General features: G+C 39.4%; 1 protein-coding gene across 2 annotated transcripts in view; it reads right to left on the bottom strand.

The window, feature by feature from the left end:
- Positions 1-724: 724 nt before the first annotated feature.
- The window catches only part of RAD21 (RAD21 cohesin complex component), a 34,944-nt gene continuing 9,488 nt past the window's right edge, over positions 725-26,180 (bottom strand). The window contains exons 2-14 of one of the 2 annotated variants that reach the window (XM_066265778.1): positions 25,775-25,949; positions 19,311-19,440; positions 18,106-18,205; positions 15,876-15,982; positions 14,977-15,183; positions 14,452-14,577; positions 13,966-14,088; positions 11,586-11,809; positions 10,204-10,363; positions 9,623-9,771; positions 4,901-5,050; positions 3,101-3,184; positions 725-2,433 (exon numbers count right to left, since the gene is read on the bottom strand). In XM_066265778.1, coding sequence (XP_066121875.1) covers positions 2,242-2,433; positions 3,101-3,184; positions 4,901-5,050; positions 9,623-9,771; positions 10,204-10,363; positions 11,586-11,809; positions 13,966-14,088; positions 14,452-14,577; positions 14,977-15,183; positions 15,876-15,982; positions 18,106-18,205; positions 19,311-19,440; positions 25,775-25,918 — 1,896 coding nt within the window. In that variant the 5' untranslated portion in view covers positions 25,919-25,949 and the 3' untranslated portion in view covers positions 725-2,241. The remainder of the gene's footprint in view (positions 2,434-3,100; positions 3,185-4,900; positions 5,051-9,622; positions 9,772-10,203; positions 10,364-11,585; positions 11,810-13,965; positions 14,089-14,451; positions 14,578-14,976; positions 15,184-15,875; positions 15,983-18,105; positions 18,206-19,310; positions 19,441-25,774; positions 25,950-26,180) is intronic. The other variant, XM_066265779.1, reaches the window with a different exon arrangement.

Raw genomic sequence — 26,180 nt, 5'->3', positions numbered from 1 at the left:
CAAATTTAGCAAAAGAATGTTATCATCTGAGCTCCTTCTGGACTACTTCAGGTACTTGGGCAGCTGTTTTCTAGGCTCCCAACATTTTCATGTTATTTTTCAACTCTTTACTACTCGTCTTGGCCATAGGTGGTGAGCCTTAAACTAAAGCAACTTGGGGTTTGAGGGTAATGGTACTTAGTGATCAAGATTTTCCTATTACAAACAGCATGACATTATGCATGGTTTAAACTCTGATATATCTTCAGCATGAAGTGTTCATGTCTTCAAGCTCACAGCTGGGGGTGGGACAGGTCATAAGCTTGAATGCAAATGGTGTTACATCCCAAGTTACTGACTGCCTTGGCCCTCTGTAGCTTTGAGGATGGACCCAAGAAACCTCCAGAAAATGCTCATCGGCTAAGTTTGTTTAGGGCCCTAAGAATATACACTGACTGGCATGTCAATTTTATGTACTTATCAGTTAACGGGAATATATCTAGGACCAAAAGGGTTTTTAGTACCGGCCATTTGTTGGTTTCATTTTGATCTTAATACTTTCTAATACACATTATAAAGATTCTACATCTGTCAAGGTTTCAGATCACATGGCTCTTCTGTTAAACTAGTCTTTCATATTTAGTCAAAGACATTTTGAAAAACATTATTTGCAGAGTAACTTTTCTAGATAAGGCCGACAAAAGATGTTTTTCCTAGGTGAACACCAACTGAATAATACTCCAAATTACAGCTTATAACACAACTTTTATTAGAAAAGTTATACATAACATAGCTTCAACTATTTTCAAGAACAATATTAAACCCAATAAGCAACAAAAACCAGACTAACAAAATGTGTAACAAGAAACTAATGACCTTTCTATAATCAAACATTCAATTATCTACAATGTCTTTTTACAAAGAGAGGAAAATCAAACGGTTTACAGGCACATTATATTGAAAATAAAGCTGCAATAGCAATTTTATACAATTATTATTCTCAAGAAAATGAATCATCAAAACAGTAATTACGCATTCACAAATTTAAAACATTTCACTTAATTTAAAATTATTGGATATACACTGAAGTCTGAGTTTCAAAAGTGATTTCTTCCACAAAAGTGCCAACACTTAAGCTAGAACTTTCAGTGTAATTTTGCCCTAAACAGTTAAGACATTTTGATAATCATAAGTCACATAATTTCTGGTGCTATCTGGACTGTTAATAATAAAGCCTTTATTTGGATGTTTTTCTTCACTTAAATTATAGGAAACCGGACACGGGATTTCTGTTGCAAAGCTATTAAAGTTCCAAACACAGAGTGCGCAGCGTTGGAAAAAGAGGTCAGTAATAAAACTTATAATAAATATCAGAGAAGCCATTAGTTTTTACAGCACTGACTGCTTAAAGGTTACGTCAATCAGGTGTATGATTTCCCATCAGTCTGTCCTTTTAGTTGGCATAGCAATTTTTATTTTCATGATCTGAATACTCAAATAGATCCAAACATCTTTTTAAAACTTTGATTTATAGCTTCTGGAAAGTTATAAATGTTCAAATTCGCTCTACTCTAAAAAGTCTACTTCGGCTCACTTCAGAGCCTCGCTAAAACAACAGATCTCAGGGAGTAAGGTTCATTAAAAAGATTCATGGAATGATTTATAAAATAGAACATTTCAAACCAAGTCCTATCCTTTTGTAGCTGAAGGGGACGGGTTACAACGCAATGTCGCACACCCCCTTGGTCATTATGGAATTGTACTTTAAAACATCTCTGAGGACAATCTTTGTTTTGGGCCCCATCCCTAAGTACAGTGGTTACCAAGATTGCCAGTGTTACTGATGGGAAAAGACCACTTCTTTTCTAAGACTCACAACATAGTTCTTCAATTGTCAGACATTTTTCCTGACTTTTCCTTTCCAATGCAGGAATGGAAAACAAAGATAAAAATCCTGATTTTTGACTGCCACTCAACATTACATGCGCCGATATTGCACATATCTGTTCTGAACGGTTAAAATAATCTTCTGAGTCCGTGGGGTGCTTGCTTTCCCCATCAGAACACACACATGATCCATACAGGCAGTTTCCTTTAAAGATGAAACTGATCAATTTAAAAACACTGGGGAAAATGAAGAAGGCAGAGACTTTGCACAGACGAAAATCTGAACTATCTTAAAGGGTTTTGTGTGCCCTACACATGGGGGCAATTTGTACACACTAGTGAAATGAACACTAGCTACCAATGCTTCTAGGCTGCTTAAATAATGTGGAACCTTGGTCCAGGTGTTGCGATGATGTCACTGTACGGTTCTTCCTGTGTCAGCTCAATAGCTTGCTGCTTTTTAAGAACCAAGAAACTGTAGAACTTGGCTGCCGCTTGCTTTCTGTTCGTGTTTCGACATAACTCAAGCAAACTGATAGATTCAGCTCCAGTTTTAGCAAGAGCTCGCTGAAATAAAAGCAGAGAAAGAAGTAAGTCAAAGCAGTTTGTATAGTAAAATGCCAGCTTTGGGAAGTGGGAAAAGCATACTGTATATTCACTCTGTTGGGGGCCAGGAGTTGACCTCTTCGAATACTATGGAGTGGTGTAAGTGAGTCTAACGTTACTCAAGAGGGTGAAAAAGCATATCCAGAGTATGCCAAATATCCTAAAGCCAAGAAAAGATGATTAAGATGACTAATGGCTTTGGACATCTAATGTGATCTATTATTAAAATCTAGCACTTATAGTTCTTAAAACTTCAACTTATTCTAACTTTGAATCTTCTAGGAACCCCTGAGCAACTTCCCTGGTATGTCACAGACGCCCAAGATATGTCATCTCTATCTGATACTTGAAGGCTCCCGTGTAAGCGACATCTGACACTACTACCATTCAAACAAACTACTCAACCCAAACGAAGATGCACTCACAGGAGTAGCATAAATCACCACTCTAATTCTATTTTGCAGGATAAACCACAGGAAGGATTCACCTGGATGTCTCCTAGGCATACTCGGCCTAAGAGTTCAGGTATGACACGATTCTCAAAGGTAGGGTTTCGGGTTCCAGCACGGATCTACCTCTGAGGGCGAGGCCAGCGGCCCTGGCTGAGTCTAACCCCGCACCGGCGTACCTGGAGGCCATGCAGCATCTGCTGAGTCCGTTTGTTCCACCTTCTCTCCTCCTGGTCCTGGTCACCCCCTGATGCGTCTTCATCCTGAACGAGGACGACCCCGCATATTAAAACAGTAAGCTGATACAACTACAGTACTCTGCTGCAAACGGAAGTATTTCTATATTTCCTGAAAGCTCTACATTAAACTGTTGTATTTCTACTAACAAAATGATACTTGATGCTGCTGAAAAATCACTTAGCTCTAGTATGAATCTGGAAATTTGTCTTTCTTAAATTATAGGAGAAAGTCCTCTGTACCTGCAAGCACACATTTGATTGAATCTATGATTCTGTATGGGCCTGTAAGATACGGTCTACACAGCCTAGTCCATGGACTAGTGCTGGTTGGTCATTTGTCCCTGTTAAGATAAGGAAGGAGCTTACACTGGGATATAAATCAACTCCGCCACTAAACACACTGCTTATCTCACATGACCAGGGGAGTGCTGTATTTCTGGAGCACGATATTGCAGGTGATTTACATTCTGGCAGATCCCTTATCTCACTGTGGACCAGTACAAAGAGCCCTCCACTAGCAAAGATGAGTAAGCAGTATTGGTCTACATGTGTTTCAGAAGTTAGAAGAAACAGGCTATAACCCGTAACATAAATTTTACTTGAGCCACATAGTTCCCTGGCTGTCCTAGAGCTATACACCACATTCCAGAGCTGGAAGTCCACACCTTACATACTGCCTCCTCACTGAGTCGGAGACGTGGCATACTCTGTACAGGGCTACAGAAGCTCTGGCGCTCAATTCCAACAGTACAACAATGCAGCGCTCTTATCAGATCCGAAGCATTAGGAAATCTATGGCTGGCATAATGATAAATTACAAATACAAACCAGATGCTAATGAAAATGTGTCCGACCCCATAACCTTTAGAAGAACTTTAAAATGACACAATGCTACCTGGAAGAGACTTCATTTTAAATTGAAAGGTCTAAATGAACATGCCCCAGAAAAAGGATATCCATTCTTAAAGCACCTCTTTATGATTTTAAAAAATGTCATTTTTGACTCAATTTGTTTTAGCAAAGTCACACCCCACCCCAGTCCAATGAAAACAAAAGCCACATGAAAAATGTTTCATTGGCCCTGGCCGGTTGGCTCAGCGGTAGAGTGTCGGCCTAGTGTGCAGAGGACCGGGGTTCGGTTCCCGGCCAGGGCACACAGGAGAAGCGCCCATCTGCTTCTCCACCCCTCCGCCACGCCTTCCTCTCTGTCTCTCTCTTCCCCTCCCGCACCCAAGGCTCCATTGGAGCAAAGATGGCCCGGGCGCTGAGGATGGCTCTGTGGCCTCTACCTCAGGCGCTAGAGTGGCTCTGGTCGCAACATGGCGATGCCCCGGAGGGGCAGAGTATCAGCCCCTGGTGGGCAGAGCGTCGCCCCCTGGAGGGCGTGCCGGGTGGATCCCGGTTGGGCGCATGAGGGAGTCTGTCTGACTGTCTCTCCCTGTTTCCAGCTTCAGAAAAAAAAAAAAAAAAAAGTTTCATTATCTGATTTCCGGGCCAAAGATAACACTGATAATGAGAACTATTGATGGCAAGATAGTAAAAGTGGCCACAAACAATTTAGAAGTCAAGGAACAAAATCAACGAAGGGCAGACCCATGTCTTTCGGAAGCCACCAAGGAGCCAGTGCGTCACAGCACCACATAAAACCGACGCTCTAATGAGCTAGATCACTAAGCATTTGGTGATGTTTTGCTTTTGTCTGAACATTTTTTCATCACTGAAATTTATTCAGAACATTACCTCCTCCTCTTCCTCCTCTTCTTTCTCCTTTTCTTTCTCCTTCTCTTTTTCTGGTAAAAGGTCCAGCTCCGGAATTAACTGGCAGATATTTGGAGGCTCTTCCGGGGGCAGCTCCACAGGAGGGATTTCCAACGTCTCTACCTGCTGTGGCTGAAAGCGAACATAACAAGGACATTTCAAATGCACAGTTTAAGGGTAGCTTCTTTTAAATATGCAAATGCACAATTGCTGAAGTTTTAAAAATGGAAAGTGGTACTGGGGTCATAGTGCTGTACTTCTTCACAATCAAAAATTTATTATACAGTGGGGCAAAAGTAGGTTTAAAGTTCATATGGAAAATAATTAATAGATAATACAAGAATAAACTCATTTATTCACAACTGTAAACCTACTTTTGCCCTACCCTATCTTTTTTTTTTTAATTGTAAAGCTACACCATTAAAGTATTGTGGTAACATTAAAGTACTGTAGTTTACAAAAAGAAATCCATTCTCTTATTCTAGAACAAAAGTATTTTTATACTTACTTTTAGGAGTCAAATACTTACAAGTGTATGTGAGAAATTTGCAAATAATAAAACTAGAAAGAATAAACATTCCCCAAATGTTCTGTAGTAGCATTTTTTTGGGGAAAAAAATTCCCAGAAAGCCCACTGAGTCCAGGGCAGGGGAACAGGCGAACTCCGCCACCACCATGGAGCTGGCCACTACCCCTACTGCACTGAACTGCCAGAGGCCGTCACAGCTGGCCTGGGCTCTCAGTGAGGGCCTTGAAGCTCTTCGGAGCAACTAGAAATGTGCAGCCTATTTTTGGGTCCATTTCTTCAATTTCCTTCTTCTCAGGCTAGTATTAACAGTTGAGAGCATTAAAAACCAGTCTTTAACAAACCAAAGGAAATGGCAGGAGGGTGGAACCATAATAGCCCCTCATTTACCTATTCCTGAGCTCATACCACCAGGGGCACAGGACTCCGCCCGGCCTCCTCACGGAGGCCGTACCAAGAGCCTCGATTAGAGAGAGCCGTCATCTGCTCCGATTCATTTATTTCTAGACGGAAGGTTGAGAAGTCCTAACCAGACCTTGCTTCCTTTATACTTGTAGTTTTCCCATCCTCAGTGATCTTAATGGTGGCTGGCCAGAATGAAACAGCCAGTTCCTTTTTTCCAGCAATCTGAAAAGTATACTCTGATTACTTACTAATATAGCCTAAAACCACCTAGTATTAGAGTTATGCAGCAAATGTCTGCTAAAGATTAAACCAGAACCTGGAGCAGAATGTCCAGGAATAAGCCCATACATATACGGTCAATTAATTTACTACAAAGCCAAGAATATACAATGGAAAAAGGACAGTGTCTTCAATAAATGGTGCCAAAACACTGGATTCCTATTCTCCTACACCAAACACAAAATCATTAGAGTCAGAAACCATAAAACTCCAAGAAATTATTCGGTGGTAAGTTCCTTGAAATTGATCTTAGCAATGATTTTTTTGGATCTGACATCAAGAGCAAAAATAAACAAGTGAGACTACATCAAACTACGAATCTGCACAGAACACCATCAGTAAAATGAAAAGGAAGCCTACAGAATGGACCAATGGAGCCCTTTGTGCACTATCAAAGGGAATGAACACTGGACAGCTAGAAAGGATAAACTGGAAATGCCTCAAAAAACTCAAAGCAACTACCATATGATCCACCAGTTCCACTTGAGTATTTATCTGAGGGAAAAATTCACTATCTCAAAAAGACATGCACTCCCATGTTTATTACAACATTATATACTCCAGCCAAGATATGAAAACAAACCTGAACAAAGACATGATACACACACACAATGGAATAGTACTCAGCCATGAGAAAGAAAGGAATCTTGCCATTTGCAACAGCATGGATGGACTTGAGGGCCTAAGCTTTTTCTGGCTCATTTCATTTTAGCTTAGGCCCTCAAGTCCATCCATGCTGTTGCAAATGGCAAGATTCCTTTGGTGGGAATGTAAAGTAGTACAACCATTATGGAGGAAAGTATGATGGTTCCTCAAAAAAACTGAAAATAGAACTACCTTATGACCCAGCAATCCCTCTACTGGGTATATACCCCAAAACCTCAGAAACATTGATACGTAAAGACACATGCAGCCCCATGTTCATTGCAGCATTGTTCACAGTGGCCAGGACATGGAAACAACCAAAAAGCCCATCAATAGACGACTGGATAAAGAAGATGTGGCACATATACACTATGGAATACTACTCAGCCATAAGAAATGATGACATCAGATCATTTACAGCAAAATGGTGGGATCTTGATAACATTATATGAAGTGAAATAAGTAAATCAGAAAAAACCAGGAACTGCATTATTCCATACGTAGGTGGGACATAGAAGTGAAACTAAGAGACATTGATAAGAGTGTGGTGGTTATGGGGGGAGGGGGGAAAGGAAGAGGGAAAGGGGGAGGGGGGCACAAAGAAAACAAGATAGAAGGTGACAGAGGACAATCTGACTTTGGGTGATGGGTATGCAACATAATTGAAAGATAACCTGGACTTGTTGATCTTTGAATATATGTAACCTGATTTATTGATGTCGCCCCATTAAAAAAAATAAAATTATTAAAAAAAAAAAAAAGACAAAGTACTGTATCATATTGCTTATATGTGGAATCTTAAAACGCCAAACTGGGGAAATGTTGGTCAGAATATAACTTCTAGTTCTAAGATGAAGTTCTAGGGATTTAATATGCAGTACAGTGATTATATCAGGTCTACCGGAAAGTTCTGTCCGCTTCTATCACAAGTTTCAACACGTAAGCACATGTTTATTTGGTGCATGTGTGCCTCTCTATTTTTATCACTTAATGTATACATACTGACGTAGCAAATTAACTAAAACAAAGTTGATTCACGTTAGTCTTATGTGTGAAGTGATAGTGTACCCATGGCTATTGATAAAGTTCATTTATGCCACTGTACTGTATACGAATTTCAACAAGGAAGAAATGCTACAGAAGCATGTAGAAATTTATTGAAAGTGTTTGGTGAAGGTACAGTTTCTGATAGGACATGCAGAAGATGGTTCGAAAAATTCGAAACGGGTGATTTCGACCTTTCTGATAAGCCAATTCTGGGCGACCATCTTTGATCAATGATGATGTTTAAAACCATGTTGGAGCAAAATCCTTTTCTGACAACATCGGAGATCGCAGAAAGGCTTAACTCAGCTCAGCAAACCATTTCGGACCATATTCGGAAGATAGGATTGGTGAGGAAATATATAATTTAATAAAGTTTATTGATGGTAAGAAAAATTTATATTTTGTTTTATTCCAAAAACAGACAGAGCTTTCTGGTAGACCTTATAGTTAATACTGTAATTATGTACCTGAAGTTGCTGTGAGTAGATATTAGAGCAGCGGTTCTCAACCTGTGGGTGGCGACCCCGGCGGAGTTGAACGACCAAAACACAGGGGTCGCCTAAAGCCATCGGAAAATACGTGCAACCCACAGGTTGAGAACCGCTGTATTAGAAGTTCTCATCGTAGGGAATGGGGAGGGGCACAAAGAAAACTAGACAGAAGGTGACGGAGGACAATCTGACTTTGGGTGATGGGTATGCAACATAACTGAATGACAAGATAAATTGGACATGTTTTCTTTGAATATATGTACCCTGATTTATTGATGTCACCCCATTAAAATTAATAAAAATTTATTTATATATAAAAAAAGTTCTCATCATAAGAAAAATATTTTAACTGAGTTTACTAAACTTACTGTAATCATTTCATCATATACACATTTTTCGTATCATTCAGTGGTAGAGGGTCAGCCTGGTGTGTGGAAGTTCCAGTTTGATTCCTGGTCAGGGCACATAGGAGAAGCGATCACCTGCTTCTCCGCCCCTCAGTCCCCCCCCCCTCACTCCCTCCCCTTCCCCGCAGCCATGGCTAGAATGGTTTGAGCAAAGTTGGGCGTGGCCACTGAGGATGGCTCCATGGCCTCGCCTCAGGAGCTAAAATAGTTCGGTTGCTGAGCAGCGAAGCAGAGGCCCAGAAACAGAGCATCACCTTTGGCAGTGAAGTTGTGGGGTGGATGCCAGTCGGGTGCACGTGGGAGCCTGTCTCTACCTGCCTGCTTCTCACTTAATAAAAAACCCAAAAAACTGGAGAATGTTCCATCTTCCACACAATGAAAACAAAAACCAGTTAGAAAGCTGGAAGTAGGTAAGTGACAATCTGTCTCCACTTGCCCTGGAATGTATAAGAATCTACTAGCTCCTTAAGTATAAAAATTCTCCTTATTTAGCAGCATATCTGTTTCATTTTAATCAAAATATTTAATACATGTAGAACTGAACTGCTTAATACACTGCGTTTCTATTTTATCTAGAATTATCGGATTCACCCTGGACTAAACCAGAACAAGTTCAGGGTCAAAGACATTTTAGTAGCCAAGGATGCTCACTTAGGCCACTCTGAAGCAAGCCTATCCGAGAAGAGGCAGAAAGACTGAAAACTCCTCGAGCATCTCCTCTCAGTAAGGCACCCTGTGCATGACCTCGGCAGCCATGCTTCCTCTCTGCATCCATTCCTTTGCATTTTCTGCTTAAACCAAGATACTTAAAATGGCTCCTTAAATAACAGTTGCTACAAGCAGAGATTTCATACGATTGTCTGAACATTCCCAGACACCACGATGGAGAGATGCGCTGACTTACAGGGATCACGGGCTCTGGGTCAACTTGTCCCGCTTTCCGCTTGACTCCCTGAGGTGGTGGTGGGGGCATGGCCGACTCATCCAAGTTTGTTCTGCTGGTCTCCATCACCGACTCCTGGAGGCGGCTGGGCTCTTCCAGAATGGGCTCATCTGCAATCGGCCACATGAAGAGACTTAGGTCATACAGTCTCTAACAGTATTTTAGAACCATTTCCTTTTAATACTAACACACTATGACATAAGTACTTTCTCTAATGAAGATGGCCGAATAAAACTGCCCCTCCACAGAGTACTCAATTTACAACAATACACATAAAGGTGAGAAAGATCCTTTTAAGGACAAGTCCCACCTCCAGGGACTGCAGGATAGTCCTTTATCAGATTATCACGCAGCCAGTCCTGAAGACGGGATACTTCCTATCTAACAAAGCAATCACGCAATGCAGTAAGGCATGTATCTCCCTGTCCAAAAGCTTAAGAAGATGCCCTTGTTCTTGATTGCTTGTACTTTGGCAATATTCAGATAAATTTTTTAACCAAAGTATATAAACTTCATCAGGGAACTATTCCAGCAGAACAGACCAATAACATCACGTTGCTGATGTTGCTGCTGCTGTTCTTCTCTGGGGACCTCTGGATTTTCAAATTCTTTGAGGAATTCATCCAAGTTATCAGCCTCTCCTCCTTTCCTCCTTTTCCTAAGATCTTCTGGAACTAGAGGTGTAAGACAGCGTGTAAAAAGCTATAAAAAATTAAGAAAAAGATCTGAATTATAACATAAATCATATAATTAACTGAAAACCCACTACTAACATTTCTATTTTCTGTCAGTTTCAATATGCTTGTAATATACTGAATATATATATTTAGCATAATTTCTAAAGGTTCGAACATATTCACACTTCATCTTAAAATGACTTTAAATACAAGATTTCAAATTATAACTACAGCAATTTTTAAAAAGATGGAAATAAATGAAAAATTTAAACCCATTGTCTTATACCTCAGAGATAATGTCGGAATTTACTTTCATATTCATACACTTAAAACCCAGCTGGAATCATAACTAATAGCTTTACATAGTGTTTTTATTGCTTAATATCATGTGGTAATGTTATTAACTATGATTTTAATATTTTAAATGACTGCATAATATTCCACTAAGATGCATGTGCTCATATGCACATGTACCTCACACATGAATCATTTCCCAATATTTTAAGTTTCTTTTAAAAAATTTCACTGTAAACAATGTAATGAACATCTTCAGAAATATGATTTTTCTATATTTTGAACTACTTCCTTAGGAAAAACTCCTATAACTCCATTAAATCAAAAAAATCTAAATATAAATCTTCAAAATGAAGATACGACCATGCTCTCAATAAACAAAAATTTTACCATAGTCACAACGCTGCTTTGAAACACTTTACATTTAGGACACAGTGACATGTAAAGTAAAATCAATTGGTTCCACTTTAGAAAGAATAACAGCCTCACTGCACTGCATCACACTCATCAGATGCCTCACAATCTTGCTCTGGAATACTTTGGAATCTAAAGTGAGCAGAAAGACCCTATCCGCATAAAGCTAGTATTCTTTATTGCTAGTAAAGTGGAACCACCACACATTGACCCAGAAAGCAACATCTGAAGACTGCAGACTCGAAGCATAGTACACATGAAGGCAACAGAACGAACATTACAACAGGAGGTCAAGGAGAGAGAACCATTGTTAAAAATGTCAGCAGCTTTTTACTATAAGAATATTCATTCTACATCTTTTAGAAATGCAAGTGTCACTTATCACAATCTTTCAGATCAAGTCATGTTCAGTACACTGATTAAATAAAGAAAAAAACGTACCGTACAGTTGAAAATTACTTGATCAAAATAAAGTTTAAAAGAATTTTTTAAACTGGTCTAAATGTAGATGAAAATAAAAGTTCTGCAAACGGAATTACCTTCAGTAGTCTATTGTTCCACAAAGGCTGGGCGGGTAAGGAGAAGAGTTTCTCCACTCCCCCCGTCTCTTTCCACATCATCAATTTCTTGGTGGGCGGTGCCAGGTCCAAAGTGGTAACGATGTCAGAATAATCACTAAGCTGGGCTCTAATTGTCTTACTATCCAGCTCTTTGACACTGTCAACAATTAGCTTCCTCTTCCTCTTGGCTTTTGTTTCTTTGACTGAAATGATAAAATCAAGTCCTCTTCCTGAGAAGGCAGCATAAAACACACAGCAACCAGACGGTCTCATTGTATCCCGCTTTTCTACAAACCCACTAGTGAAGTTACGCTTCATGAGGGCAGGATCTCTGTTAAATGAGGTTCCCCAAGCACCATGCAGAGTAGAGGCTAGCATTTAATAGGTACTCATTAAAAACAGGCTGGATAGGCCCTGGCCGGTTGGCTCAGTGGTAGAGTGTCAACCTGGCATGCAGAAGTCCCGGGTTCGATTCCCGGCCAGGGCACACAGGAGAGGCGCCCATCTGCTTCTCCACCCCTCCCCCTCTCCTTCCTCTCTGTCTCTCTCTTCCCCTCCCGCAGCTGAGGCTCCAATGGAGCAAAAGATGGCCCAGGCGCTGGGGATGGCTCCTTGGCCTCTGCCCCAGGCTTCAGGAAAAAAAAAAAAAAAAAAAAAGAAAAGAAAAACAGGCTGGATAAATATGTATTTAGTACAGAATGAATAAAATAACTCAAGAGCTGATACATATTTACACATGTAGCTTTATACTGTAAACATGGGACATATCACACTTGAGCTCAAGTTCTGGGCTGCCTTATTAGTTGAATAAAAGTTAACTAGTTAAAGTTAACTTCACCTTGCCTACCTCTTTTCTTATTTGCAACATGGCGAACCACTTACAGGGGTTGTAAAATACTTGGTAGACTGTTTGGCATAAATTGAGTCCTCCATGAAATGGTTGCAATTACAATGATTTTTACTGGAAAAGGTACCATTCATAAGTGACAGTTGTACAAGCAGTTTGATGAAGTGAAACAAGCCCAAACCCAGTCACCACCAGACTCCTTTCTACTCCTTACTAAAACTCTGCAAAGCGGTAGCATTATCTCAATTTCTGAAGATAACAGAAAAGCTCATGGGATTAAATAAATTCCTTAAGATTTCATCCTGTCATACATGTTATATCCTATAGGTTTTTACATATAAGTTATTTATGCATTTCAGAATTCAGTAAGATGCTACAGAGTGACTGACAACTTGCACCTCAACTGTCCTCCAGCTACTGAGAATTCCCTTCGCTGAAAAAGTTCACGTTCTTAAAGCAACTGGCAAAGCCCAACGACCCTCTTTTAAACACTGGGCTCTGGCCTTCACCTCACTTCGAGTTCTCTGTGCTGTCCGTCACTAACACAGGACATGTTTTACCTCAAGGTCTCCTAGTTGGTATGTATATATTTCAGTTCTGTGAAAATCAAGACATGTTCACTGTTACACTTTTAGTTCCTAGACAATCAAGTACATAGCAAGCACTCACTCTATAAACCAGAAGCCCAAGTCACAAATCATTTTCAGTGCTCAGATTTTAAGTAGAAAATCCAAAAGGTTAACCTTGTTCTATTTAAAAGTAGTAACTATATCTTGAAATATACTGTAATTGATTTTGAATATTCTACCCTACTGTACCCATAAATCACATAGAAACTTTTGAGTTTTATATCCAAATTATCTCAAATTGCCTTTTATTCAGAAGCAGCACACCCAATTAAATGCTTTATGCTTCTTAATAAGCACCAAAGAAAACCAAATACTGCTTTTAGAAGCTTTGATAGTTCTAGTTAAAAGAAAAAGTTATTTTTAGGTTTTCCTACCAGTGGTCAGCAAACCGCGGCTCGCCAGCCACAGGCGGCTCTTTCGCACGCGCCACCCCAGCGCTGCGTGCCCCGTGGCCCGCACGTGGTATTTTGTGGAAGAGCCACACTCAAGGGGCCAAAAAGCCGCAGGTGGCTCGTGAGCCGCAGTTTGCCATCCACTGTTAAGACTATAGCCCAACTATGCAGCACTTTGAAAGATAATTCATTAGTCTTACATTCTATTATAAAATGCCTTCCAATGTTTTCACTTGTTACCTGTGACCTGCTGGAACTTTGGGATTTCCCAAAGAGTAAGAAACACATTAGCAGAAAACCTGTTCCATACTTTATTATTTCATGGCAATTTGTACAAACACTTTATAAGATATTCTGAAATAAGGATTCTGATACATGACTGTGACAAAGGAGAAAGATCAGTTATCTAAAATGAGAATGGCAGTCTAGTGGACAAGAGCCAGAACGAGGACCTTAGGTCTTTAGTTGCAGAAGTAAAAAATCATGCTTACCAGTGATATCAATAGGCTCCAAAGCAAAGGCTTCTTCCTCATTCGGAACAAGTGTTGTCTGATCCGTCATAGTTGGCATTGGTTCAACAGGGTCCACTGAATCGGGACTATCCGGCCCACCCACTATAAAGAGAGAAATTTGGTCATAAAAGGATCGGGCATTTAATATATGCCCTACAAATGGGGAAAAAATCCTCAGAAAAACTGAAGAAAAAAAAAATAGAAGAAAAAATAAACCTCATTAGTACCAAGAAAAGTTTTCTAGTTTTGAGGAAGTCCCTCCAGAGTTGAACCCTACTGGCCAAAGAGGGGGAGGGACATAGGGTTATAGACCTGAGGGACTCAAAATTAGTGATCAATCATAGGCCCTGTTTTTCAGATTTATAGTTCATTAAAAGTTAGAACTTTCAGTCTGTGGTCTTCTAGATAAAATGTCTTATTGGAAACCACACAGCCACACCCAGGTCCCCAACATGAAGCGCGTACTGGACACATTGTCGTCCTCATCCATGTCATCATGTGCGGGCTGCTCCGGCAGCATCACCCCGGTCTCAGACAGCGCGGGGGGGTCATCGAAGATACCGCCATCGTTGTTGCTAATGAGCTTGTCATCTGAAATAGGGAGTGTAATGTAGTTAGAATATATAAAAAGTGCTAATGGAACAATATCCAATCACTGTGAGAATAAAATTACGTTAAAATAGATTAAATGTAAATTTCAATTTGTATCTAATTCGCATGTTTCTGTGTAGTGCATAAAAATATATAAAAATATTTCTCACTCCTAATTTACATTTTCTAGTGCTTCTGTTTAAAACATTTACTTCACATATATATCAAAAACAGAAAGCTGTTTTAAGAACCAGTAACACTAAAAACTCAGAACTTTTACTGATCCAATGGTCAAAAATTCACACATCTACCTAGAAAGCTACTCAAGAAAGAATTAGCAACTGCTCTCACAACTGAATAAAGAAAAGATGTTCAAATAACCACCCTGCTGTGACCTACCTAATATACCACCATCATTCCCTTCCCCAAAATTGTCGTCCTTGTACTGGTCTTCGTACTCTAAGTGGTTGATTTTCTCGTTCAGGTTGCTGGTGCTCTGCTCAGGCTCCAGCAGGAGGTTGGAGGCGCTCGTGCTCACTAGCATGTCATCGTCCTCGAAAGCACTACCTTCTCTCATGATCTCACGGTCATCCATTCCAAAATCTCCTGATCAAATTTCAGTCATTAGTAAAAAAGTTATAAACACCACTGTTACCAAAAAAAGGTTAATGACTTATTATAATTATGAGGTCACATTTGCTTACTGAAATCTTATCTATCTTGGAATGTCAAAACATCTGGTTTAGGCTTTAAATCTTTAGCATCTACATTCATAGCCTGATTCTGGGGCATGACTAGCATTCAAAGGTAAGTTCCAAATTTAGATTATCCTAAATATGTTAAATGAACCTAAATATGTATGCCTGATAGGCTGCATTAACATCCACAGACTTAAGCTTCCTTGTCATGTTTTCATCAAGAAAGGAATTTGGCTTGCTACCAGTTTGGAATACTATTCCAAAAGAATAGTAGGTACACAATGCAACTGATCCAAAAGAAAGAGTTTAAAAGCATGCATTACTTCAATGTTGAGACTTTCCACACAATTCAACATGCAGGTTCCACCAATGTGTATGGAGAGAAGTAGGGAAAGAGTGAACTGGAAGTTTGGTGCATAAATGGAAATGATGCTTAAAATACTGGTAGGAAGGCAAATTCTTTTCTTGATGGAAATACATGAGATGAAATTTAAGTCGTTCTGTCATTACAAATGTTACATATGCCTGGTTTCCTTTACCAAACTGCTAGCTGTGACAACCATAATTATAACACAGTGTAGCTAGCTAGTGATCTAATACCAAAATCATTTTCTTGTAGGATACTGATGTTCCCAACTTCTTCTCTCATGGTTATCTCTTCCACTCGACTCTGGTTCAGGCTGAACTGCTGGGCTACATCGATGTCACTGTAAAAATATTTCAATTACACTGTAGGTCAAGTCTCACCGTAACGTATTTACAAGGTAAAAAAAATCCCAAATCACTCTATAAGAAAAAGCATAAATACAACTTATCAAGGTTTAGAATCCTTAGTATTTAATACTAAATAAATATAGTCCAAGAATCTGAATGATCTGAAAGTTAACTTAATTTGTATTTAAAATTTAAAGCCATAAATGACCAAGCAAAATATACTATGCTGAAATCACCAGCTAAGAAACTACTGCAGAGAGAGGAAACACGTATGCACGGGACAGACAGGCGTGGGTTTTCCTCAGGGCCCTGCAACTTATGGGCTCTGTGAACTCTCAAGTCACTTTGCTTTTCTGACTCATTTCTTCCTCCAACAAATAACCTTTCATACTGTTTTAAAATATTAGATTAAAAATATAACTCACATAACATTATCATTGACAATAGTAACAGAATCATTGGCAAAATTCAGAAGTAGTTCAAGTCACATCACCAGGTTAGTTGAGCAGTTAAGTTGCAAGGAAAAACATAAGAGGGATGCAGAGCTGGTACCCAGTCTTGAGAGACTTACAGGACATCAACGAAGAGTAGCATGCAGACTCTGTCTAGTCCCTAATGCAAGCTAGATGGCCTGTGTGTAACTGGAACATCTGAACACTGGATATGTATACTGCTCACAAGAATTAGGGGATATTTCAAAAATAAATATGAAGTGATAAAATATCCCCTAATGTGAGCAGTATAGTAAGAAATTATTTTAATTTTCTAAAGGTCTTATGTTATTATGGGTATATTTTAAAAATTCCTTACCTCCTGAAATACATACTGAAGTGTTTATAGATAATTTAACATATGCTGATTGCTTTAAAATAATCCAGTAGGGGCTGGAAGGTGAGTTGGGGAACTACATATGAAATAAAACTGGAAATATATTGATAATTAAAGAAGCTAGATGATCAATCAGTACATGGGGTTCATAATATGAATCCCTCTACTTTTAGCTGTTAAAAAATTTCCATGATAAATAATAAAAAACACAATAAAAGTATAAGAAGAGGAAAGAAACATTAAAACAGCTAGATAATGCCCAGCATTAATTAACACACACACACAAAAATCAAAATAAATCAAATTTAATTAGGAGTCAAGGTCATTTTAAAAAGCAGGGAAATCTGTCAGAAGATAAATGAGACTTAGTATAGAGGGTTTCTTTTTTTTTCTTTTTGGTGACAGAGACAGAGAGAGGCAGGAAGGGAGAGAGATGAGAAGCATCAATTCTTCATTGCGGATCCTTAGTTGTTGTTCGTTGACTGCTTTCTAATACGTGCCTTGACAGGGGAGTTACAGCAGAGCAAGTGATTCCCTACTCAAGTCAGCGACCTTGGGCTTCAAGGCAGTGACCTGTGGGCTCAAGCCAGAGACCACAGGGTTTCAAACCTGGGTCCTCTGCATCCCAGCCTGATGCTCTATCCACTGCGTCACTGCCTGATCAGGCTAGTGGGTTTCCTGACTGTCAGCTGTGCCACTCACTTGGAAACTTGCAGTCACATTTCTGCATGGTGATGAGAACTGGATTTTGAGGACCCGAGGAGGCAAACAGTATCGTACCATATTCTGCTCTCATGGCCACCTCTGTACACTGTCCTCTCTTAAATGTGTGTTACAACAATGACCCTTTTATACTCTTCATAAAGTCATTTCATGTTTATTAAAAAAATACAAAGTGTGGCTGAATATAGCTTGGTGAGTGAATGAATAACCAGTAGATGATTTTAATATACTTCTGTCAAGAAATATCATGAAGCAATAGTTAAGTTTACTGATATCATTATATAAAGCACATACCTGGACAACTTGTTTCATTTAAATAAGCTCTGGCTTAGGCACATTAGCATTCTCCTATCTTAGCTGTGCTAAAGTTGTCATCTTCTACTCTGTTTCCTCATAGAAGCACTTTTAGGTTATATTTAGAAATACATATACTTTCACTTAGGCTCCACTATATGTATTTTAGCTAAATGTTAATTCAGTGTCAAAACATTCAAAGGAAAACTACATTTAGAAGCCAATAATATGTTTTCTTGTAGACCACGTCAACAACGACAACAAGACATACTCTAAGTCAGGAAGAGGCTGATCAAAGTCATGAAATTCTTCAGGTAAAGTAATAGCATTGTAAGCAGCTTCTCGATTTTCCTCCGGCAGGTCAACAACACCTGGAAAAGAAGTGGAAACCTTTAAGGCCTGGCTAGATCACAGATTACCTAGGGATCCAAGGAAGGTCGAGTCAGTATCATTTCCTAAGCTTATATTCCAGAAGGTTGATAACACATCCAAAGTACCTTGAAGCAAAAGTGCTTTTGTTTCTTTATAATAATAAGCTATGCTACTTGCTTTAGAAAAAAAATCAAAGCACAAAATAGTTTTTAAAATAAGAATGAAATTTACAACGAATAAAAGGAATGACTGCAACTAGTACCCCAAATGTTAAGAGGAGTTGTTTTTATTTTAGGGAAAGTGAGACTATAAGATTTGAATTTTCTTTGTATTTTCCAAGCTGTCCATAATTAATATGCATTGTTTCAAAGACAAAAATAAAAAAACGTTAATTAAACAACATGCACTTAGTAGCTATGTGTTAGAAATCATTCGAGTATCTCAGCCTCTGCCTAAATATTTTACTTTAAAAATTTCACTATTCATACAAGAAAATAAAGTACTACAATATAACTTTAGTAGAAACTATATAAGGCATCTCTCCTATACATTCAGATTACTTTAATTAAAATAAAATTTCACCAATGCTTTAAAAAATTTCAGAATATATGAATTCAAATAAATACCCTAGTGATTATCTATGCAGACAGAAGTGAGGTTGCTAGACCCCACTTTTAGATTACCTGAAAACAAACAACAAACTACAAAGAACATTTAATAAAAATTCTCAACAATTTAAGTTAAAAGTGAATTTGATTATAAAGGGTACACTGTACACTAAAATTTGGAAAAAATTTAAATCTTCATCTTCAGATTTTCTTTTCTGAGCTATATTTTAAAAGAATCATGGAATTGGTTTTCAACAGTTTAACTCTGATGACTGAGGTCCACGTAAGTTGCTGCAAAAGGGGTCAAAGAGAAAGGCAGCTCCAAAGGAAGAACACGTACACAGGTGGAGGAGAAGCGAAGTGCTTTCCCCCCTCAACCACTGGCTCCCAGGCCTCGCTCTACCACGGAGGAACCTTTGTATTTCAATTATACGCTGAGCTAGAATATTTTGTTAGCAGTTCTTCACAACAAAGTCCAAAAAAAAGTCAATAATACCTGGCCGAAAAGCCATCTTTATCTTAATGAATGCTTCATTACAGTCTGCAAGGAGATACTTGGCTTTTCTGTGATAGATTCGAACTACTCCCAGCAGGAGATGTCCTGATGTCCGGAGTGCCATCTTCACCTGTGAGTAAACATTAATAGTATCCAATTTATAAAGTTCATGTTCTGGTTTACTTCAAAATTGTCTTTTGTTCAATTTATAGGCAGTTTTTATTTTATCTGTTCATAGTTTTTGTCACTTATTTGAAGTTACTTCAATCACCCATATTTTATTTCTCACTGCTTTTCCCTGTAAATTCCCCAAGTACCCAATTGGACAGCTGGTAGCAATTCCTGAATTTAACCAGATGTGAAGGTAGCTATGAAGCAGGTACTAAGGCGTACCATGGATTGTTGTCATTAGCACACTAATGAGTAAGTGGCTTTCAACACAGAGGCATTGCTCCTTGCTGGCTAAGTGAATTGATTTTGTTTGGAACCAAATGTCCCCAGCCTGGAAGAAAGATTGTTTCATTCCTCTCTGCTAATTCTTACTCTTGAGTGGTCATGTAACCCAGTTCAGCCAAGAAATGGAAGCTGTTTGCAGTCGCCTTATACCAACAAGGCCGAAAGTATGAGGACAAGAAAACAAAGGGCCCCAGCTGGCTGGCTCAGTGGTAGAGCATCGGCCCGGCGTGTGGAAGTCCCGGTTTGATTCCTGGTCAGGGTACACAGGAGAAGTGCCCATCTGCCTTCCTGCCCCCCTCCATCTCTCTCGTTTCTCCCCTCCTGTAGTCATGGCTTGAATGGTGCTAGCAAAGTTGGCCCAAGGCACTGAGGATGGCTCCATGTCCCCGCCTCAGGCGCTAAAATAGCTCAATTGCTGAGCAACGAGGCTACAGTCCAGCCGGCTGAATATTTCCTGGTAGAAGCTTGCCAGATAGGGGTGGTTCCTTGTCCGGGCACATGCAGAAGTCTGCCTGTGCCTCCCTGCCTCTCACTTAAAAAAAAGAAAGAAAAAGAAAAAGTAAAACAAAGAAGGTCCCTGGATGACATCACTGAACTGCTGAATCAATCCTAAATCTACCTTTTTTAAAGAGAAAGACAGAGAGAGACAGAAACATTGAGCTATTCCTGCATGTGCCCTGTTCGGGGATTGAACCCATAACCTCTGCACATCAGGATGATGCTCCAACCAACTAAGCTACCCAGCCAGGGCTTAAATCTGCCTGTCTCTAAACTTCTAATGAAGTAAAGACTGTTCATTACCTTATTTAAGCCACTTTTCACTGACTTTCTAGTACCTCACTAGAAAGCATACTAACAAGGAATAATTAATACCCATCTTTTTTTCATGGGAAAATACATTTCTCAGCCTGTTCTTTTCAAGGTAGATCCTAATCAATGCTTATGTGGGATGAGATGCAGTAGTAGGAAGAGAAATGAGAAGTAAACACCCAATGTAAATGAAGGATTCAAAGTTCCTCTGGCTACAACAAGGAAAAGTTTCTGAGAAAATACGACATGTACTCAAATTTCCCCAGACCATTTTCCAAAATCATACTGTAAAAGTTAGCAAATTCTAAGGTAGCAAAGATTATTAAACATTTGTTTAAGTTGCAATTAGGAAATTACATCACATAAAATACATTATTTTAAAGTTCTAAATAGTATCTAGAAGTCTATAATGACTCTCCGGCTCTATGTTTATGGCCACTTCATGTGACACAGCATAAATGATGAAGTTGATTGCTATAATAGGTGTCTAAAATTAGAATAAATATGATAAAATCCAGGATTTCCTGCTTCTAGTGAAAAATGAGAGTTCCTTATAATGTTTTCTTAGGAAATTTAATACTGACTGCACCTTCACCTAAGAAAGGAAGAGGGAAAAACCTCTGCTTGCCATTCTCTTGTCCAGAATGAACCACCTTTGAAAGTGGTGTCTGGGGAAAGGCTTTCTTTCTGGATCAGCATGGTTCAGTTTAGCTGCTGGCTCAGGGTAGAAGTACAGGTATAACAGAGAACACAGGCTACATGTCCAGGAAAAGCTCTGCAGAGGTTGCCAGCAGCTGTTCCAACCACAGAGAAGGGAAAGAAGACAAGACATGCAGTTGCTGCTGGGCCATACCTGACATTTGTTCTAAACAATTAAACCAACATTTCCAACTATACAGCAAGAGCAAACACTAGAAATTTTCAGGTCTCTTCACCCTGTGGAAATATCTTTCTATTCTATCACAATATGGTAAAGTCAATCAAATAAAAACCCACTTAGAGCCTGACCAGGTGGTGGCACAGTGGATAGAGCGTCGGACTGGGATGTGGAAGGACCCAGGTTCGAGACCCCGAGGTCGCCAGCTTGAGCGCGGGCTCATCTGGCTTGAGCAAAAAAAAAAAAGCTCACCAGCTTGGACCCAAGGTCGCTGGCTCCAGCAAGGGGTTACTCGGTCTGCTGAAGGCCCGCGGTCAAGGCACATATGAGAAAGCAATCAATGAACAACTAAGAAGTTGCAACGCGCAACGAAAAGCTAATGACCGATGCTTCTCATCTCTCTTCGTTCCTGTCTGTCCCTATCTCTGCCTCTGTAAAAAAAAAAAAAAAAAAAAGTGATGCTTCCTGCTCTTCAGCTTCCCTCCTTTCTCTCTGTTTCTTTCTCTATCTCTTAAAAAAATCAATCAATAAATTAAAAAAAAACCCAAAAAACAAAACCCACTTAGAAATGGCTTTTAAAACCTGACCAGACAGTGGTGCAGTGGACAGAATGTTGGCCTGGGATACAGAGGATCCACATTAGAATCACTGAGGTACCGGCTTGAACAAGGGATCCGTGGCTCAGCTGAAGCTCCCCCCCCATCAAGGCACATATGAGAAAGCAATCAATGAAAACTAAAGTGCCACAATAAAGAATTGATGCTTCTCATCTCTCTCCCCTCCAGTCTGTCTGTCCCTATCTCTCCCTCTCTATCTCCCTAAAAAAAAAGAAAATGATTCTCATTCTTTCTCTCTCAAATACAATCTACAATCTTTTATATTATTTCTGAACGGTATGTATGCCTTGTTTTAGGGCTGTTAGTGCATACCGTCACTATCAGATTGTTTCATAGTATCTGTAGTGTCACTAACAAGTACAAAGTATTCTGCACCAACTATGAAAAAGCTGTTGTCTTCTTAATACAAATCACTCTTAGTATTTGCTTATGCATGCTGAAAATTACAAACATATCAATTTCAAGGAAAGAGCTAAATTTCCTCATTTCATTCATTTATCTCAGTAAGCATACCTATATAAAAAAAAAAGTAAAAGTCATGTTCCCATCCAATTGAACTCTCAGTGCAAACTAGTACAATCTCCTTACAAATTGTTAATGCAGATCAGAAATCTAAAACATAAGTTTATCATCTGGCCCTTCAATTACATTCCTGTTTTTGAGAGAGAGACAGACAGAAGGGAGAGAGATGAGAAGCATCAACTCATAGTTGCTGCATCTTAGTTGTTCCCAGATTGCTTTCACGTAAGTGCCTTGACCGGGGGGCTCCAGCTGAGCCAGTGACCCCTTAGGCTCAGCCAGCAACCATGAGGTCATGTCTATGATCCCACGCTCAAGCCTGTGGCCTCGGGGTTTCGAACACGGATCCTCAGCACCCCAGGCTGACCCTCAATCCACTGCGCCACCACCTGGATCAGGCAATTACATTCCTCAACATCAATGTAAAGGAAAGACTTATGGATGTGAACAAAAGATTTACTGAGACTCATGGACATAAAAGTGAAGTGTTTACTAGGGGGAGGGGAATGGGGGGTGGAAGAGAGTAAAATGGGACAAATATATGGGGACAGAAAATGATTTGACCTTGTGTGATAGGCACACAATGCAATCAGCAGTTCAAATGCTACAGAGATGCTCTGTCGGAAACCTATGTATTCTGACTGACCTATATCACCTCATTAAATTTAATTTCTAAATTTTAAAAAAAGGTAAAATAACCCGAAAAGATTTAGCAAGCAACATTTACTAAGTAGTTTTTAAAAAGAGGAAACGAATGCCATGGGCAGCGCAGAGGATCAAGTGTGGACCCGGAGCACTGAGGTGGCAGTTCATGCCCTGGGCTTGCCTGGTTAAGACACACACAACAAGCAACCAGCGAACAGCTGAAGTGAAGCAATTACGACTTGATACTTCTTGCTCCCTCTCCCCTCTCTCTGTAAAATTGATAAATAAAATTTAAAATAAAAAACATCAGTGACGACCATTTAAAAAATAAATAGAAAGAGGAAACTAAAGACAACCTGTAATCCTGCCACTTAGAAAAATCTTTAGAGTACTTTGGTATGCCTTCTAGGCTTTATGTATGCATGTACTTGTAATTTTTCTTCCTTTTGTGTGTATACATAAAAACTGCACCATACTATTTTGCAATGAAATTGTTTAGTTTTTCGTTGCAACACCTTAGTTGTTCATTGGTTGCTTTCTCATATGTGCCTTGACTGCAGACCTTCACCAGACCGAGTAAACCCTTGCTCGAGCCAGCGACCTTGGGTCCAAGCTGGTGAGCTTTCCTCAAACCAGATGAGCCCGCGTTCAAGCTGGCAACCTCGGGGTCTTGAACCTGGGTCTTCCGCATCCCAGTCTGATGCTCTATGCACTGCGCCACCGCCTGGTCAGGCTAACATTGTAATTTTTAATGGCTGCATTGTGTAAGACCAGAGGATTTAAAATAAAAAAAAATTAGAAAAACATATGGGTTATCCAAAGAAAGACTGATAAATCACACACAACCCAAACAATGAGTTACAAGTCTATAATTCTTTATCTGAAATCCGAGGGGCCAAACGTGCTTTGGAAATCAGAGCATCCTGAGTCCTGTACTTTAAAGGTGATGCAGTGCATGTGCCGTGGAGTCAGACACTCCCAGGAGCGTCTAGAGCAGCCTCCCACGATATACACATCAGTATTCCTACGGTGAATTTACAGGTATGCAAATGACTTCACTTCAATTTTGGTCAAGTCTGTTTCTGGTTTTTGGGGGGTTTTTTGTTTTTTGAAATTTAAGTTCTGTGAACAAGAGACTGACACAGCAATGCAACCATCAAATATGATGGGAGAGCTATGAACAGAGCTTGGTACAAATCATATTAATGCAGTATTTGTGACCATGCATAAAAGAAAGAAAACTTATGTACAAACACATGCACAAACAAAAATCTGGAAGACATAAAAATACTAAAGGTTTCTCCAGTTGCTAAGACTACAGATCACTTCTTTTCCTCTGTCAAGTTTTAATTTTAATAGTTTTGAAATTAGTAAGTATTGTCTTAGAAATAATGACAGAAATTTAAAGCTATTAAATTCTACTAGCTGTATCTCGAAAACCAGCAGAAGTTCCACAAACAGAAACTTTATAATTCACTCGAATTCCAAACACAAATTCTCACTTTCCCCATTTAAATCATACACTTTCCCGCATAACTTTTCTGAACAAGTCTCCGCAACATGCACGCTTTATTCCTCTCAGAACACGTCCCTCTTTCAACAATAAAAAAGGACTCTTTTTACTTAACAGATTATGCCAGTATTGTCCCAATGCTGGGCCAGGCAGCTGTGATTTGGAATGTTTTCACAACAGGACAATTAGTGCATGTATACAGAAACACAAGGCCAGGAAAGGACTTTTAAAACACAGATGTTATATGTACAAAATACTTATATAAAATATTTAAGTATTTCCTCTACTGAGAATATCCTTTGTACATTTTTGAAGCCAGCATGTCAATTCTTCTATGAAATGCTAATGATGAATTGCGGCTGTGTTTCAAAGGGCCTTTTGGCAACACAAAAACCCCACTATTACTGGTAGTTATACTGTCTGTGGAAGCCAGGGGTGGGAACCAGTGCTTCAGAACAGTTTCAGAGCAAGTCAACAAAAGCCTCTCCAGGAACAGAGCAGTGAACAGGCCGATTAGGTAAGGACATACATGATGCTTCCATTCTAGTGGGAGGTAGACAGGATTCAAAGATTTAGGACAAGAGAATACCAAGTACGAAAGTTCTGAGATGGGGAAGATGCTTGGTATCTTCCAGAAACAACAAGCAGCCTGTGAAGCTTAGCTGGAGCAAGGGGTTTGACACTATCTGCTACGTAGATGAGATAGTTCTGCCCCCTGCAACCTCTTCTAATTAATGAGTCCTTATTGTTTTTGTAAATTCCTAAATAAGGAGTACCCACCCACATATTTTAGTATTAAACCATCTAGAAAACCAAATATAAAATGTCTGGGTATTGCCCTACCTCATGCTTATCTATCCTTAAACAGCCAAATGAAAATATTTGTGAGGAGAGACTATCAAACTGGAATTCTGGGTAACCTATGGATTCTCTTTGCCTCCAACATACATAGATAACTACCTAAACAGTGGTTTTTATAGGATTCAGTATTTCATATCAACAATCGATTGATCAACATCCAACATACCTTGGGTGAGATGATACTCTCCACACTGCTCTCTAAATTACACTCAAACACATGGGCTTTGGTTAGCTTCTTATCCCAATGGGCCGCCAGCCAAATTTTGGCCAGAGGCCCTCTTTTACTGAGGACAAAATGTGCGTAGAACATTGTTCTGGTTGACTATGACACAGGAGGAAACCTGAAAATGAAAAAAACATAAACACCATATAAGAACTGAAATATTTATCACAGCATATAAGAAATCTGAAAACAACAGTTTCCTATTCCTTTCAGTATGAGAACTACGAGAGGACAGTATTTAGTATGCACTAACAAAATCCCCCCCGAACTCCCAAACCCACTGCTTTAACTGAGAGGGCAAGAAAAAGACCCTAAAATATTAAAAGCTGAAGGGAAAGGGACAAATGCC

The sequence above is a fragment of the Saccopteryx bilineata genome, chromosome 3, assembly GCF_036850765.1.
Source record: "Saccopteryx bilineata isolate mSacBil1 chromosome 3, mSacBil1_pri_phased_curated, whole genome shotgun sequence".
Classification (NCBI taxonomy): domain Eukaryota; kingdom Metazoa; phylum Chordata; class Mammalia; order Chiroptera; family Emballonuridae; genus Saccopteryx; species Saccopteryx bilineata.
The sequence above is the reverse complement of the archived record's forward strand: the minus strand, read 5'-3'. Positions and strand labels throughout refer to the sequence as shown.